Source organism: Melanostigma gelatinosum, assembly GCF_949748355.1.
Source record: "Melanostigma gelatinosum genome assembly, chromosome: 20".
In the NCBI taxonomy this organism is placed as follows: Eukaryota; Metazoa; Chordata; class Actinopteri; order Perciformes; family Zoarcidae; genus Melanostigma; species Melanostigma gelatinosum.
In genome coordinates this window covers 2,896,917-2,912,783 of record NC_136653.1, presented here as the reverse complement: position 1 = coordinate 2,912,783, position 15,867 = coordinate 2,896,917, and the positions used below count along the sequence as shown (strand labels likewise).

General features: G+C 41.6%; 1 protein-coding gene across 1 annotated transcript in view; it reads right to left on the bottom strand.

Moving 5' to 3' along the window:
- LOC306794199 (phospholipid phosphatase-related protein type 5-like) overlaps window positions 1-15,867 on the bottom strand; it is a gene marked incomplete at its 3' end in the record, with an annotated part of 101,642 nt that overhangs the window by 85,537 nt on the left and 238 nt on the right. Inside the window, exon 2 of the mRNA XM_079292171.1 lies at window positions 13,066-13,156. Within this exon, the coding sequence (XP_079148297.1) occupies window positions 13,066-13,128 (63 nt within the window). The 5' untranslated portion in view covers window positions 13,129-13,156. The remainder of the gene's footprint in view (window positions 1-13,065; window positions 13,157-15,867) is intronic.

Below are 15,867 nucleotides of genomic sequence, written 5' to 3'. Positions count from 1 at the left end.
CTTATAGCACAGAGTCTCTCCCTATAGCACAGAGTCTCTCCTTATAGCACAGAGTCTCTCCTTATAGCACAGTCTCTCCTTATAGCACAGAGTCTCTCCTTATAGCACAGAGTCTCTCCTTATAGCACAGAGTCTCTCCTTATAGCACAGAGTCTCTCCTTATAGCACAGTCTCTCCTTATAGCACAGAGTCTCTCCCTATAGCACAGAGTCTCTCCCTATAGCACAGAGTCTCTCCCTATAGCACAGAGTCTCTCCCTATAGCACAGAGTCTCTCCTTATAGCACAGAGTCTCTCCTTATAGCACAGAGTCTCTCCTTATAGCACAGTCTCTCCCTATAGCACAGAGTCTCTCCTTATAGCACAGAGTCTCTCCCTATAGCACAGAGTCTCTCCCTATAGCACAGAGTCTCTCCCTATAGCACAGAGTCTCTCCCTATAGCACAGAGTCTCTCCTGATAGCACAGAGTCTCTCCTTATAGCACAGAGTCTCTCCTTATAGCACAGAGTCTCTCCTTATAGCACAGAGTCTCTCCTTATAGCACAGAGTCTCTCCTTATAGCACAGAGTCTCTCCTTATAGCACAGAGTCTCTCCCTATAGCACAGAGTCTCTCCTTATAGCACAGAGTCTCTCCTTATAGCACAGAGTCTCTCCTTATAGCACAGAGTCTCTCCTTATAGCACAGAGTCTCTCCCTATAGCACAGAGTCTCTCCTGATAGCACAGAGTCTCTCCTTATAGCACAGAGTCTCTCCTTATAGCACAGAGTCTCTCCTTATAGCACAGAGTCTCTCCTTATAGCACAGAGTCTCTCCTTATAGCACAGAGTCTCTCCCTATAGCACAGAGTCTCTCCTGATAGCACAGAGTCTCTCCTTATAGCACAGAGTCTCTCCCTATAGCACAGAGGCTGATTTGCTTGGCAGCTGATCGATCAGTGCATCTCTAATACATTGTGCATGCAAATCAAAAGAGGAACAATTCGTAATCTGTAGCAGAAATAAACATGATAAACTGAAGCAGTTGTTGATTACTTGCTACAAGCCGGTTAAGAGTAGTAAGGAGTCAGCAGTCAATGGCGGTATAAAACACGAAATAAAATATGTTGTTTTCTAACAGGTCCTTGAGCATACAGTCATAAATTACCACAATAAACGACACAAACATTCACATGTTCAAATACACAATCACCTGTAGATGATAATAATAACAGTATCATATTATGTTATCCACTATAGATACTGTCCTCACACAGTAAAACTACATGAGACAATACAAAAAGCTGCCACAGTAAATATGACATCAGAGCCAAGTATGACAGGCCTTTCCTTTTTCTCTTTCTTCTTCTCTCTGCTCCCTGAGGAGGGACTAATGAGCTATGTTGTCTGGGGAATACAGGTGTCGCACTGCACAGCGGCAGCAATAAAGCATGAAAGGACTCGGCGCCTGACACACACACACACACACCTGTTGAGCACATTAAAGTACAATCAAACACCTTCTGGACGATAACGAGTTGGAGCCAGACCAAAGCTAAATTTTGATTGTCTCTGTCTACACTGTACACAACAAAGGAACATTGATTTTCTGCAGAATGAAGGCTTTGAATACCTTTTCCTACTTAAATAGAAGTGTATGGGGTATAAATATAAATAAATTGTTAAATGTGCCTCCTTTAAGCATCATCTATAAGAAATGTTACCATGGTACCCTGTTTTAATGGTGTCATCTCACAGTAACACCTGGGCCACTAACGAGTGTTAACAGCATGCAAAGTAGATTTTATCAACTTAAAAAACACCTCCATACTGCTGAAACTGACATGGTCAAAGGGAGAAAATGAGGTAAGATCAGAGGTATTATTATAGCTCATACAATTCCAGTCTTGTTTCTTTATCAGTTATGATAATGTAATGTTGAAATCACATATTTAATAGCTAATCAATGGGAACACAGCAACATTGCACCATAAAAAGTGTGACGGGGAAAGAAAAAGACGCAGTTTGAAGATCAGAAACGTTAAACAAAGTGGTTCTGTAAACTGCAATGGACAGCTTGGGTCATAATTATACTGCTAACATTCACTTTCTCTACCCAACAGGTTTGATTAATCTAAAGATTTGTTTACAACCAGGATCGTCTGATGGCACGTTTTTGCTGTTGTCACTATGTGTCCGGATTTGAGCAATTACCTTGGTAGAGTACACTGTTACTGAGAGGACTGATGAACAAAACCAAAGCTGTAACACACAGAAATGATCTCAGACAGAAACCGGGCACCCCCCATAACAGTAGAAGACGTTTGACCTGATGCATTAAATAAATCGAATCAGTTCATCTGAAGGAATTCCTGGCGTTCCTGAGGTATCACGTTTGTAAGAAATTTGAGCAAAAACCGGGGTGGTTAGTAGATATAATAAAAGTGTTTAATAATTCATAATTAAGATTCATAATTAGTCATAATCATAAGGGTTTTGGGGATGCATAATTAAGATAAACATAAAGTGTTGTAGGATTATAGAAGGGAGTAAGTCATAACTGACAGGATTTGAATGTGTTTGTTGCAGGTAGAGCGAGATGTGAAGACAGGCGTTTACTGAGAGTAGGTAGCCAATATAAATTGAGATAGACGGAAGGGGAGGAGTCGCGAACGAATATGAGGGCGGGATATAGCCAAGCGTTTTTCTCTTCTGTTATTTTAGGGTCCTGGGGAAGACGTGTTCTCCTGGGGCTGGGAAGAGTTTTTTCCAAAGTGGGTTAATTGTGTAATATTTCATGAGATTAATGTACACCATTGCATAACTGTAATTGCAACAGCAGGATTAAAATCCTTTCTGACGGTAAACCAGTTTCGGTAACGTTTTTAGCGCCGTGTGTCTGAAAAGCTATCAGACCGCGTGTGCTGGCCTGCTACACGCTCCTCGTGAGGAGTTTTTTCCCTCCACACGTTCAGGAGAATGAGACGGACGGACAAACAGCATAATGCCTCCGGCCACGGCTGTTGTCAGCGTGGAGGCATACAAATGTCCACTGTCTACGCTTTCTTGATTTAGATCTATGTAGAGAGGCATAAGGTCAGTGCAGAAACAAGACAAAGCATATTGTCGTTTCACTGTTTGATCTGTGCATTGGATGGATGGATGGATGGATGGATGGATGGATGGATGGGTGGATCTCAGCTGCTTAATCGAACTGACTATTTTCTCACCAAGCAGAAAGAAAATGATTTCTCGAAAAGCAATTAAATGAAACATAACTCAACATAAATACCAAATATACATTCATTCTTGCACTGGTATCTGATCGGTATTTGATACCCTCAGTTTGGATATGAGGCTGCTATCAGGTTAGAATAGAATTTATACTATCTTTATCCCTTTAAAGGGGAAATTTTTCTCTGCATTTGACCCATCCCTGTATATAGGGAGCAGTGGGCTGCCAATGACAGGCGCCCGGGGAGCCGGGGGTTCAGTGTATTGCTCAGGTACACTTCGACACGTGACACGTCCCAGTCGGGGATCGAACCGTGGACCTTCCGGTTCCCAGACGACCTCTTAACCCAGTGCGACGGCGCACTGGGTCGCACGGTAGCCTTAGCTCTAACATGTTAATTGGCTCTTTCACAGGGCAATTAAAGGGCTGTACAGAAGAGACATTCCTTTGTTTACTGATGAGTGAAATCTGCCTTCAATCACTCAGTTTCCCCCTGTGACATATTCAAAAGGTAACCACTCAAAATGAACAGATATGCTGCCAAGACAACATCATTCCGACTGACTGAGAATCTATTACAGTTTTTCTCAATTGCTAAAACACTAAAACCCATTGGCTGAACAAAGTTCTCAGTTGCCTGAACTCATTTAGCTGATTGTGCAGTCTGTTGTCAATACCTTAAACTATTTCACATGGTAAAACACAATTTGCAGATCTCACTGAGACTTTTCAGCAAAACTCTAAACACATTCTCAGTCTCAAAACACATTCTGCACTCTAATGCACATGTCATCCATACTGGTAAACACAAGTGGCAACAATCAAATACAAATAGAGAACACATGTCAATGATTGAACACAATCACTCAAAATGGATTTCACTTGTATCAAATGATGTGACACAACCAATATAAGCCAGAGAGCAAACAGGTGGTTGAAGGTGGGAAGGAGAAAGTCTGAGAATGGATAGAAGAAACAATGTGAGAGGACATGGTGCTTTCTATTTGTTACAGTAACAGCACTGACTGCTCAATAGATTTTGACTGGCTGCAGGTTCATATCAACAAAGAACAAGAATTACAGTATCACAGAGACAAAGGACACGTTTGTGAGCTGCAGGGTACAGTACTGTAAAAATAGGGGTACAAGGAGGAGGAAGAACAAAAGAAATTGCAAAGAGCAAAGCACAGTAGTCATTTCTGATCAATTTTGAGCGACTGTCATAGAACATGTTTTCGTTCATATGAAATTTTGTTTTGAGATTAAAAATCTACTTCTCCCTGAGAACTATATGTTTTGAACAATGTGTTTTCTATTTATTGGTGTATTGTTTACTGACTGCTTGATGGTGTATATTATTTTGATCACTTTGTTTATGATTTGAGAGCAGTGATTGATTTTGAGCACAGGTAAAACTGTTTTGAGGCGAAAGTTTCATTTTGCAAGAGGATTCAGAGGTTTTGTAAATAGTGCTTGAAGATGAGGTTTTGTGTTTACAGTTTTGAGAGAATGGGTGACCGTTTCAATAAATGTGTCTTAGCAATCGAGAAAAACTGTAATAGGCTTGTTGTGGTTGAGATATGAGAAATGCTTACATTGTGTTTTAATACACCATTAAGCCAAAGGCAGCAGTGCGACCCAGATACACTCAATACATCACAGAACAAGGCATGCAAAAATATCTTAGCGAACAAGCGCACGCATCACTTTGAAATGCATATCAATCTCTCGCTCCGTCCACACAAATTAACACCGGCAGATTTCTTTACACACAACCAAGCAGCAGCTACGCGAGGAACACGACATGAGAGGAAAAAGGGTTGATTATCACGGGTTTGGGCCAAAACGTATGGCTTTCTGATTTCTGCATGCGAGTCAAATTTACGTAGCACACAAGATTTGATTTCATCGCGTGTGAATAAACAGCTCCGAATAAAAAGGCAAAGCAGCAGAGGAGAAAACTTCAAAGTAGCATGCTTCAAGCAGCCAAGGCTTATCTGGCATGTCACACTTCATAAGATATTCATGCAGTGTCTTTCGCGCAACACGTCGACGTGAAGGCGGATCCTGCAGGCCCGTGTGCTTGAATAAAAATGTGGCAGGCATGGGAGGAAGTGGAGATTGAGTGCTGGGGTAGCTCTGCAGAAGAGAGGCAGCCAGTGCAGGTACGTGGTCTCCACACCGGAGTCACCAGATCACATCAAGGAACCAAAATCATGTACAGCATTTAGTTTTCACGTAGTCTTTCATTCATATATTTAGTAATCTTCCGTGGAGCTCACAAACTTAATTTTAGAAGAAATTCATAATTCCCAATGCAAACATTTTGCATCTATCCGAGTAGCGCTGAATTAAAACTTTTAGAGATCACCAAAGTCAGTGGGCTTGATCCTCTTTGGGACATGACTGTCTGTACAACATTTCATGGCAATCCATTCACGTTTTTGAACCAAAGGGGTGGACTAACCGACCGGTATTTACCTCCCTGGAGCTCTGTGGCTGCTGTCGCTAAATACTACAAATACAGTGTTTCCCATTGATGACCTAGACTGTGGTCTATTTTGTCCCGCCACAGTTTCATTGTGAACCAAAAATATTTCTACTCTTCTCAACAGGCTGGCTGGCCCTCTCAAGGCGTATTCCCTCTGCAGAGGTGCACAGCGACCGGCTCTAGTCCAGCGCGGAATTATGCAAAAAGTATGCAAATAATATATTTAAGAATGGCCTGTATCATTGGATTATAACTATTCATGCATAAATGTGTTCACCACTTTAATGTTACTGCTGGTGAAGACGGAGATCATTTTAACTACTTGATATACTTAGAATATACACTTAATAGAAAAATCATAGTTTATTAGAGGATTTATATTTTGTATTAATTAATCATTATCTGAATCTGCTAAATAGCCTAACCAGTAACATATTGTCAAATAAATGTGTTGAAGTTAAAAGTAAAAGTACAATATTTTCCTCCGTTATGTAGTAAACTGGAAGTATAAAGTTACATGAACTGGAGACACTCAATTTAGTACAAGTACCTGTAAATGGACTGTACTTGTATCGATATTTTCTAGTCCTCCGACCACTCAAAGCACTTTAACACTACATGTCATCATTCACCCATTCATACACTGATGACAGGGGCTAACATGCAAGGTGCCACCTGCCCATCATGACTATCTAACCATTCATACCCACACATACACCAAATACACCATTCAGGAGCAATTCTGGGGTTAAGTGTCTTGCCCAAGGACCAGTGGTGTATAAAGTACTCAAAAGCCATACTTGAGTAAAAGTAAAGATACCTTACTGGAAAACTACTCCAGTAAAAGTAAAAAGTCACCTGTTAGAATACTACTTGAGTAAAAGTCTTAAAGTATCTGATATTTATTGTACTTAAGTACAAAAGTACTTAAGTATCAAAAGTCATTTTCTGATATTAAATGTACATCATAACCTGAACATTAAATGAACATCATAACCTGTTCATTGAAAGTAAAAGTACAAGTAAATGCTGTTAATAAAAAAGCAAAGGGTCAGAATTTTGAGAATGATGAAGTTTATTCTTTTAAGTGCTGTGGCACCATGACCAAGGACATGGAGCTGTGTTGAACATAATTGGGTTGGCTGTGATCCATTCAGGAGCAACAATGTTCAACATAATATATTGTACATAAGTATACTTTTGCATCGACTATGAACGTATCATCATAATTCTCCGAAAAGCAATATGACACTATGAAGGACTTGTAACAGTGCGTTTATAAGTATGCTCATTCAGACTAGAGGATGTAGAGGGCAAATGCATAATATTATGTTCAGCAAAACATATCCACTTGATGCATCAGGTCAGTGTTTAGAGAAAGGACGCCTGCCTTGTAAACTCCTATGGGCCTGATTTGAACACAAAGGTTTTGCTCAAGCTGAATCTGCAATTGGGCGACTGCTACCATCATAACTCTATCTGATCATCCACAACATGACTCAAATATCAAAACATGATCAATACTAAAGCAGCACCGAAAGGAACAACCCAGTCATTACTTGGAACCGAAACATGTCCTGTTCATCTTCAAAAGAAGTTGGTTTTCAAAATTGCGAGAATTCAGTCTCGCTCTTCTTGGGCTGAAGACTCGTCCCGCGATGCTAAATAGTCTTTCACAGACCGCTGAGGCAGGTAGAGGTGTGTTCAGCGTCACAGATAGCTTGCGCACAGCTGCAAAGGATTCCCCGAATGCTGCGCTCTCGCGGCTCCTGTCAATCCGTGTATATAGCTACAGCTAACGTTAGCCAACTAGTGCTGCACAACTGTCAACACTTCCTCAGCTCACTAACTCGCTAGCGATCCACTGGTGTTGGTCTTCGTCACCACCGTCGTTTGTTGCGGGAGTAGCAGGTGCCTCCATTTCTGCTTCCATCATGAAATCAGTCATCGTAGAGTGGAATTCTACTCATGTAGTCGCCCGCTAGCTTATAGCATGTAGCATCCTGGGCATCACTGGGAATCAAAACACCGCGGCTTTGAGAGCACTTGTTTGCAATTGTGCATTAACGTGATTAACCAATGATTTAACTTGCTGCTAGGACCACTGATTCACCAAACCTGCTTGCTTGCAGTCTGTGTTCCAGCACAGTCCCCGACGCTGCTCTCATGATTCATTTTTTTCTGAAGATAGATTTGATTTTGTAGCGAGTAACGAAGGTTTCAGGGGAAATGTATCGGAGTAAAAGTATCAGTTTTCTTTGCAAAATGTAGTGAAGTAAAAGTAAAAGTCAACAGAAATACAAGTAGTAAAGTAAAGTACAGATACCCAAAAAAACTACTTAAGTACAGTAACGAAGTATTTCTACTTCGTTACTATACACCACTGCCAAGCACCAATGGCGGCTGGTCAATAGAGGGCCATGGGGCATGGCCCCACCATGAGCCACACACAAAAAATAAAAATAAATAAAAAAAATTATAAGAATCATAAATTATACAAATTGTCAATATTTGTGTTTTTGAACTATGGAATGTACCCAGTAATGTGTGTAAAATATGATATCTGCGCAAAATATATGCTTTTTTTATATGCTCGTCCTCTCCGCCTGTGTGCTCTCTGCTCGTGCTCTCTCTCTGTGTGCACAACACTCTGAGAACGCGCAGCTTGGGGGGCCTGATCGTTTTGGCCCAAAAGAGACGGGTCTATGAAGCAGTTTAGCCAATTGCTGATTCAAGATATAATTGAGTGACATACAATTTAGCCAATCAGCGCCCTCAAATAGATTCAGCTTGGGGCCAGAACGATCAGGCCCCCCTCGCTGCGCGTTCTCGTCAGGAGAAGTCTCTACAGGCGCCCGCGCCAGCGCGAGCACTCCTCCTCCAAGACCTGTTTGAGAGGAGAACTTTGGCGGCGATTCTGCAGCCAAAGAGCTGACATCAGATCAGCCTGACCTCACAATCAGACAGCAGACTAGCAGGAAAGGGAAGCAGTACATGCGAAGCTTCTGTACTAGCTGAACACCAGACAGGTTTGGCTAGCTGGATGACGTCATGCTAATCATTTATTTAGCTTTTTAAAACAACGGGGACGGATAGCACGGACAGTTACGGGAGTGAGGGATGAGGAGGCAAGGAAACATGAGAACACCAGGGTAGGGAGTGAGGGATGAGGAGGTAAGGAAACATGAGAACACCAGGGTAGGGAGTGAGGGATGAGGAGGTAAGGAAACATGAGAACACCAGGGTAGGGAGTGAGGGATGAGGAGGTAAGGAAACATGAGAACACCAGGGTAGGGAGTGAGGGATGAGGAGGTAAGGAAATATGAGAACACCAGGGTAGGGAATGAGGGATGAGGAGGTAAGGAAACATGAGAACACCAGGACACACATGAGAACTCTGTCAAGCTACATATTAGACAAAGTGAACATCTTTTCTTCTACATAGTTGTCCTCAGTCTCATCTGCTTAACTTGGTCATGGAGGCATCAACATGTAATAGAGATGTTAAATTAACAGTGAAAACTCATCATAGCTTAATTTAACATCAGTGTTCATAATTACACTTCATGTTTACTTCTCCTGATCTTTACCTCCTATAACAAGGTCCATAGGGTCATCTCAATAAATAAACATGTTATTGTATTATACAAGTGTTATTTACTGATTGTTTTCGTGTTGGAATACATGTTAAATATAACTGCCAAGTAATAATGCGTGTTTGATAAAAAAAAAAAATTTATTCAAACGTATTCGGTTCGTCATGCGTACCGAACCGTGAGCCTTGTGCCGAACGGTTCAATACGAATATCGTTACACCCCTACAATACATACAAACCATATAGTACGTCTTCGCTTTTGCCTCACTGTGTCAGGAGGAGCCTCTTTCCTGGATTGTTGAGTAGATAACTACAAAGTAGACAAAGACTCTCTAGAGTCGTTAGTGTTTCAATCAATGATACATACCAATAAAGTCTTCATGCCTCCTGGTCTCACTAAGCTGTTTACCTCCTGACACTATCTCAGATGTACTGCCGTCTCTGTCTGCACTATATACAAGGAACCATACCGTCTGTTCCACTGCAATGTTTTGGACTTTTTTATGGACCACACCCGAGGAGATGACTTTTACAATTTCAAAACATTTCCAGAAACTAAGCTTGTTTCATTTTTGTCATGTTTTTAACACATGTCTCCCATTATCATACAATTGCACTGAAAGACAATAAACAATATTAATACTCAATGGGACTTGGTGTGCCATTTTCAAAATGCCGGAATGTTCTGTGTGATTTAAAACGAAGCCCAATCTATAAATATTCAACTTTTACCCTTAAATATAGATAAAAGCTCAGATGAATAACGTCTGAAAGGAAACATGAGGTAGAATATAGCTTGTCCCACAGAACTTTGTGAAATGAACAAACAGCGCAGACTCCATGTTTTGATCGTGACTGAAGCTCAGAGCGTAGAGATTGGGATCACAGTTCTTTGGATGTCTGTCAGATTAGTCAATCAATATCAATATCCAAACTGACAGATGATCTGCTGAGACAGAACATTTCACCTACACTGATTGGGATTCCTCAAATCTGATACTTTTCTTTCCAACACACTCTCACTCCGAATGCTTCAAATACCTACGCTTGGTCAGTGGCCTTAAGCTTCAAACTATGACACCCTATGTTCGTAGTGTCAGTTTTGGATGTGTCAGGGACGGCGTGGCAATATCCAATCTCTATTGGATACAGTGTCTTTTCAAAATAAACTTCCAATGTAGGTTTACTTCGTTTACGGTTTAGGTTTGGGTTCGGCAACAAAAATACTTGGTCATGTTAAGTAAAAGATCATGGTTCAAAACATTTGCCAAATCTTCTCTGCCAATGCCAAACAGCGTATTCTGCCATTGACTCTTGTTTGGTGGTGTTTGGTGGATTGGATGATTGCAGTCTGAAGAAACAAGACATATTGACAATTTAACAATTTATTTATTTATTTATTTAACAAACAGGAGCCTCAGCAGCGTGTGGAAGAACCATACACAGCCACACCAGCCTGGCTCCTCCTCCTCATGCTGGTCACCAGCCTGGCTCCTCCTCCTCATGCTGGTCACCAGCCTGGCTCCTCCTCCTCATGCTGATGGCATCCCATTCTTCAAGAAGCATTTGTCGCAAGTCAGCCAACGTAGTTGTGTTGGTCACTCTGGCACGAACAGCTGATCCCACAAGTGTTCAATGGGGTTGAGGTCAGGACTGCTGGCGGCCATTCCATCCTCTACTCCCACATTCTGGAGGTAGTCTCTGATGAACCGCTCTGCTGGCATTGGCTGAGAAGATTTGGCAAATTCTTTATGGGCGCAACCCACCTACTCAGCTCTGCTGCTCATCCCACAAATGCATGTTCCTTTCAAATGTGTCGCCATTTAAAAGGGAAATAAACAGGCTTTCCAACGGGATAAGATTTATTGCCAAGAAGCATTGTTACAACAAAGAAATAATCGACCAAATACTTTGCCTTACTTTTTGTGCTGTGTTTATAATAAAGGGTGAGTCAGAGTAACCGTCCTCAATACACCAGTTTTTATGGTATCACCTAAATCTATATTTTAAATTCAGCATCTACATCATCTACATGTTGAATGATTTTATTTAGGCTGTAATCTTTAGGCTATAATTTTGAAGAACATTGTTGCTCTCCATGCTTTTTTCTTGCTTGCTAGTTTAATAACTCTAACAAAGCAGTAGCAGACATGCAGCCGGCGCCCAAAGTCCTCTTTCAAGTGTCAGTTACAGTTGTGCAGGAGCATCTCTCTCATCTTGCTTCCGGACAGCACCGCCCTCAAGACGCAATTATACCTGGAGTGAGCCAACTCATACATATCCCGCAGGTCATTTGTCAATGCCTTCCAAAACATGAGCGTTCTTTGACCTGAGCTCGTTCGTCTGTGTCCTCTGCTACAACAATGATTAATACAACTGTTTTCTGATCAGTTCCACGGTGTTAGTATTATTTCTGCTCTCAACCCAACCGGTCAGGGCAGATGATGGCTGCCTAAGGTCAGCCCCTTAAAAGGGAGTGTTGCTGTTGTCACCTCTACATTATAGAGTAACATCTCGACCTGCTCTATGGGAAAAGTTACCAGGACAACTTCTCTTATAATGTGACGCCATACAAATAGCTTGAGATATCTCAGCTATAGGTTGACTGTAGGTAAATAGTGGTAATGACCAGCATGAGGCCATGTGACAGTATTCACTGTGAGAGGATGATGCAGGCCCTCCATGCCATGCAACCCATTCCTTTGATAGCTCTGGGTGTGTCAGGCCATCGATGGATAAATGAGCCGCACTGATTTATAACACACTGCCCTCACCCGCCTTTAAACATGTACCGGTATATCAAGCATACAAATGCACAATGTGCTCATATTGTTTACTCCACTGGAATAACGAGTCAAGTCGAGTCTCAAGTGAGTCATTTCCAGTGTAGACCTATTTTATTCACTTGAAGTCCCATGGAAACACTAGAGTGAAGTAACTGCATCTCAGAGATGTGCGATTCGGTTCTCTTTCCACTAGATGGTGACAGGATACTACTTTTGTTGCGATGTTGTGAGCTGAGTGCTGGAGGTGTCCGGCCCCAGACTCAGAGGTCCTGTATTTCACAGGCTGTGGGAGTCCCTGGAGATCCAGGACTTTTGGAAGTTGGTACACAGCCGTATCACAGAAATGTCTGAGGACAATTGTGACTTTAAAACCAAGGCTGTGTGAACTGGGTGATCCTCGACTGCAGTGCATGAGACTGGATTTTGATTTGCATGACGGTGAGTAGGCCAGTTCCACTGAGGGGTTGGAGGACCCCAGGGGGCCCATCCTTTCAGGACTGCTTTACTGAAAATAGATCAGGCAGCAGATGTCCCATAGAAGTACTGATAGGTGGGACAAATGGATTGAGATATATTGTATATCTCAGCGATTGACCCCTGCTCATGTTGGTAGCACAATAGGCATTACACTAATATTACTGAAACGCTTTTTAACATTTTTGTTTTTACATTTTTTCTTCATATATTTTAAAAAGTGTTCAAATAAAAAAAAATTTCATTGATTTTACGATTTATTTTGTCTTCTGTAAATAGTTACATGATGTTTGTTGTTCATGTATATATGCATTGTGTTCAAAATGTGAAAACAAAAAAGCAGTTCATTATGTGACGCTATGCTGATGTTTTATTGATCTGGGACAAGTGGTGCTTGGTAGTGTAGTGTTCCCTCACTTTGACCTTTTCTGAGCAGCGAGTTAAGCGTCACAATAAAGGATGAGGGCATCCATCTTTTCTATCTGTCTATATGAATCATGTCTCACCTCGCCTGCCAGTGAGGTGTACAACTTCCTCCGCTCTTTTCTGCAGAGTGGTTTTGGAGGCATGTTGACGTCCTCTTCTCATGAGCATGAGCTGCAGGAGAAGAAAATAAGACAAATTAGAAGAGACAGAATGTGTGACAGATGGGAATGATTGAAAACTCATCAAACCAGCTGCTCTCTGTCACAAACCGGCTCAGGGGACAAGGAGGGAGTCCACGCAAGGTTGTACTTCAAACCAAACATCATTTATTACACTGAGGTTAACACAAAACAAACAATGGAGTGTTGAGTGCAGATCAGCTAAGTCAGTGATGGAAAGCATGTGTGGCATGTGCAACAGCAAAAGAAGGTAATGCAGGGAGGATGCGAGCTGTAGGACGGGAGAGCAAGCAGCTCTGCTCCCTGGAGGTGAGCTGAGTCACGCGGACGTCGTCAGTAACAGCTCACCTGCGTTCAAAAGTGTGCTATGGATATAAATCATATTGTGTATGTCATGTTAACACACGAGTCCTATATACGATACAGAACACAAGCAGTGTCTTTGGCCAGCCTGTATCCATCCTCACTACAGGATTGTAGGCACATGACTCATTCATTCATTCATGTGCAGTATCAGTATCAATATGTATGTATGTGCAATATAAATACTCTGCACAATACAAACACCTTATATTTCCTCCCTCATATGTACAACAATGCGTATCCACCCACTCAATCTGAAAATATTATAATTTGAGTTTTTGTTGTTTTTCAGGGTTTAGTTATTTATGGTAACTTTACTGTCTGATTAGTTATTGTGCTTGTTTTTGTCTTTGTTTTCTAGTGAAGTATCCACTTTGCTGCTGTAATCCTGCAAATGTCCCCGCTGAGGGACTATCTTATCATATCTTATTTCATCTGATCGTGCATTAAACAAGATACAATACTCCTTTAAAGCTAAAAACTTATTTGACAAACCAAGATTCACAAGACTGCTGAAAAAAAGTAGATGCAATAAAAATGTAAATTACAAAGTAACACCTTGAATACACACAACACCATAGATAAGAACAGTATCTAAAACATTGTGACCACGCTACATTATGAAAGCAAAGCTGTGTTGAAACCAGCAGGAGGAGAGCTAACGTTAGCCGCTAGCTGTGCACAGTCCTGTTTGGCTAAATAGTGGAGCTAACAGCTAATGTAAATTATGATGCGTTCAAGCTCTTTTCAGTTAATAAGAGTATTTGGGCGAAGGTGAATTATAACGTTATCATAATGCGTTTAAATGCAATTTTGTAAAAAGGAGTTTTGGTGAGAAATGTGAATAAATCCAGTTGTTTGAAGGAAACGTTTTCAAAGCAATAAAAAATAGATATTAGACAAGGAATTATGAGCTGTTTCACATTTGATGTTTTTAACACACGGAGCAGTACTTGGTATCAGCTGATACACAAGTTCAGGTATTGGAAAGGAGAAAATGGTAATAAATAGCATGATGTCCCCCATCAGTCTCTCTCTGACACACACACACACACACACACACACACACACACACACACACACACACACACACACACACACACACACACACACACACACACACACACACACACGTTTCATGTTTTTAACATCTAGCGTGCGCCGAAGCTGAAGGCAAAGCAAGCCTTTTACAAAGTACACCACACTGTGTGGCTTTGTGAGGCCATCTCCAGGGTGGCATCTGCCTTCAACAGCTGCAACATGACCATGTTTGCAACTTCCTGAAATGGCCACATCACTCAGTGATTGGTCAGGAGTGTGGAGTGAAAGTGGGTGAGGTTTGAACTTTTCTCTCAGCTCCCAAGTCAAATGAGTTGAGATCAGTGGAGTTTATCTCTCATTCATCCTGACAGTCACACATGCTTGTGTTATCTTGCTGCAGCTCTGAAGAAAGAAAGAGCAGAGCTATCACAACCTCATTAAATGACCGACTCGATCCCACTGAGACGCACCAGGAAGAGTCAAAGCAGGCCTCCAGTTCAAAGGCTCACGTCTGTGGAACTGGACATCTGTCCATCACATCGCAATCTGATGCTGAACTGGTAAAGGTAGCAATGTGTCTACCAGATCATCAGAAGAAGAAGAAGACAGTCAAGAGGGGAGGGTGTCCGTGGAGCTGAGTGGATGTGATCATGCCTTGAGTTGATATGAGTTGAGTTTTCCACAGATCCTTACATGAAATAAAGATGAGTCATTTCATTTGGAGATTGATAATTCTATTTTCTTAGCCCGTCTTTAAATGATGAATTTATGATTGAATATAACGACGATTTCAAAGAGTACTGGTCCTTCTGTTGATTGTGAAGTGATCGCTTGTTGTGGTGCTAATATACCAACGCAAACAATGAGCAATGACACCAACGCAATCATCGTCTGGACTTTGAATCCCTAGTATAGGTCAAATTTCAAAAAAAGGGGATCCTCCACTTGTCATGATGCAACTTGATAGCATCTCTTCATGATGTCCAGAGAGACGAGGACACGACATGACACAACTGTTTTCACAGGCTGAATAGTAGCCTACTATATATGGTGAGTTAACTGACCCTGATGAATAAAATAAAAATAAAAGTACTATTCTGCTCTCTTCTGTCACTGACATCAAGTTATCACACTGACCACGGGGATACTCAGCTTCCGGAAGGAGCTCGGTTGGATCATACAGCTGTGGTGTACGTGAACGCCACATGTAACGTCAGTTCACTGTAGTTGTAGAAAGTGAGTTCATTACCCTCAACGATAATCACGTCGTGTTTGTGCGTCGGTGTCGCTAGTTGCTCT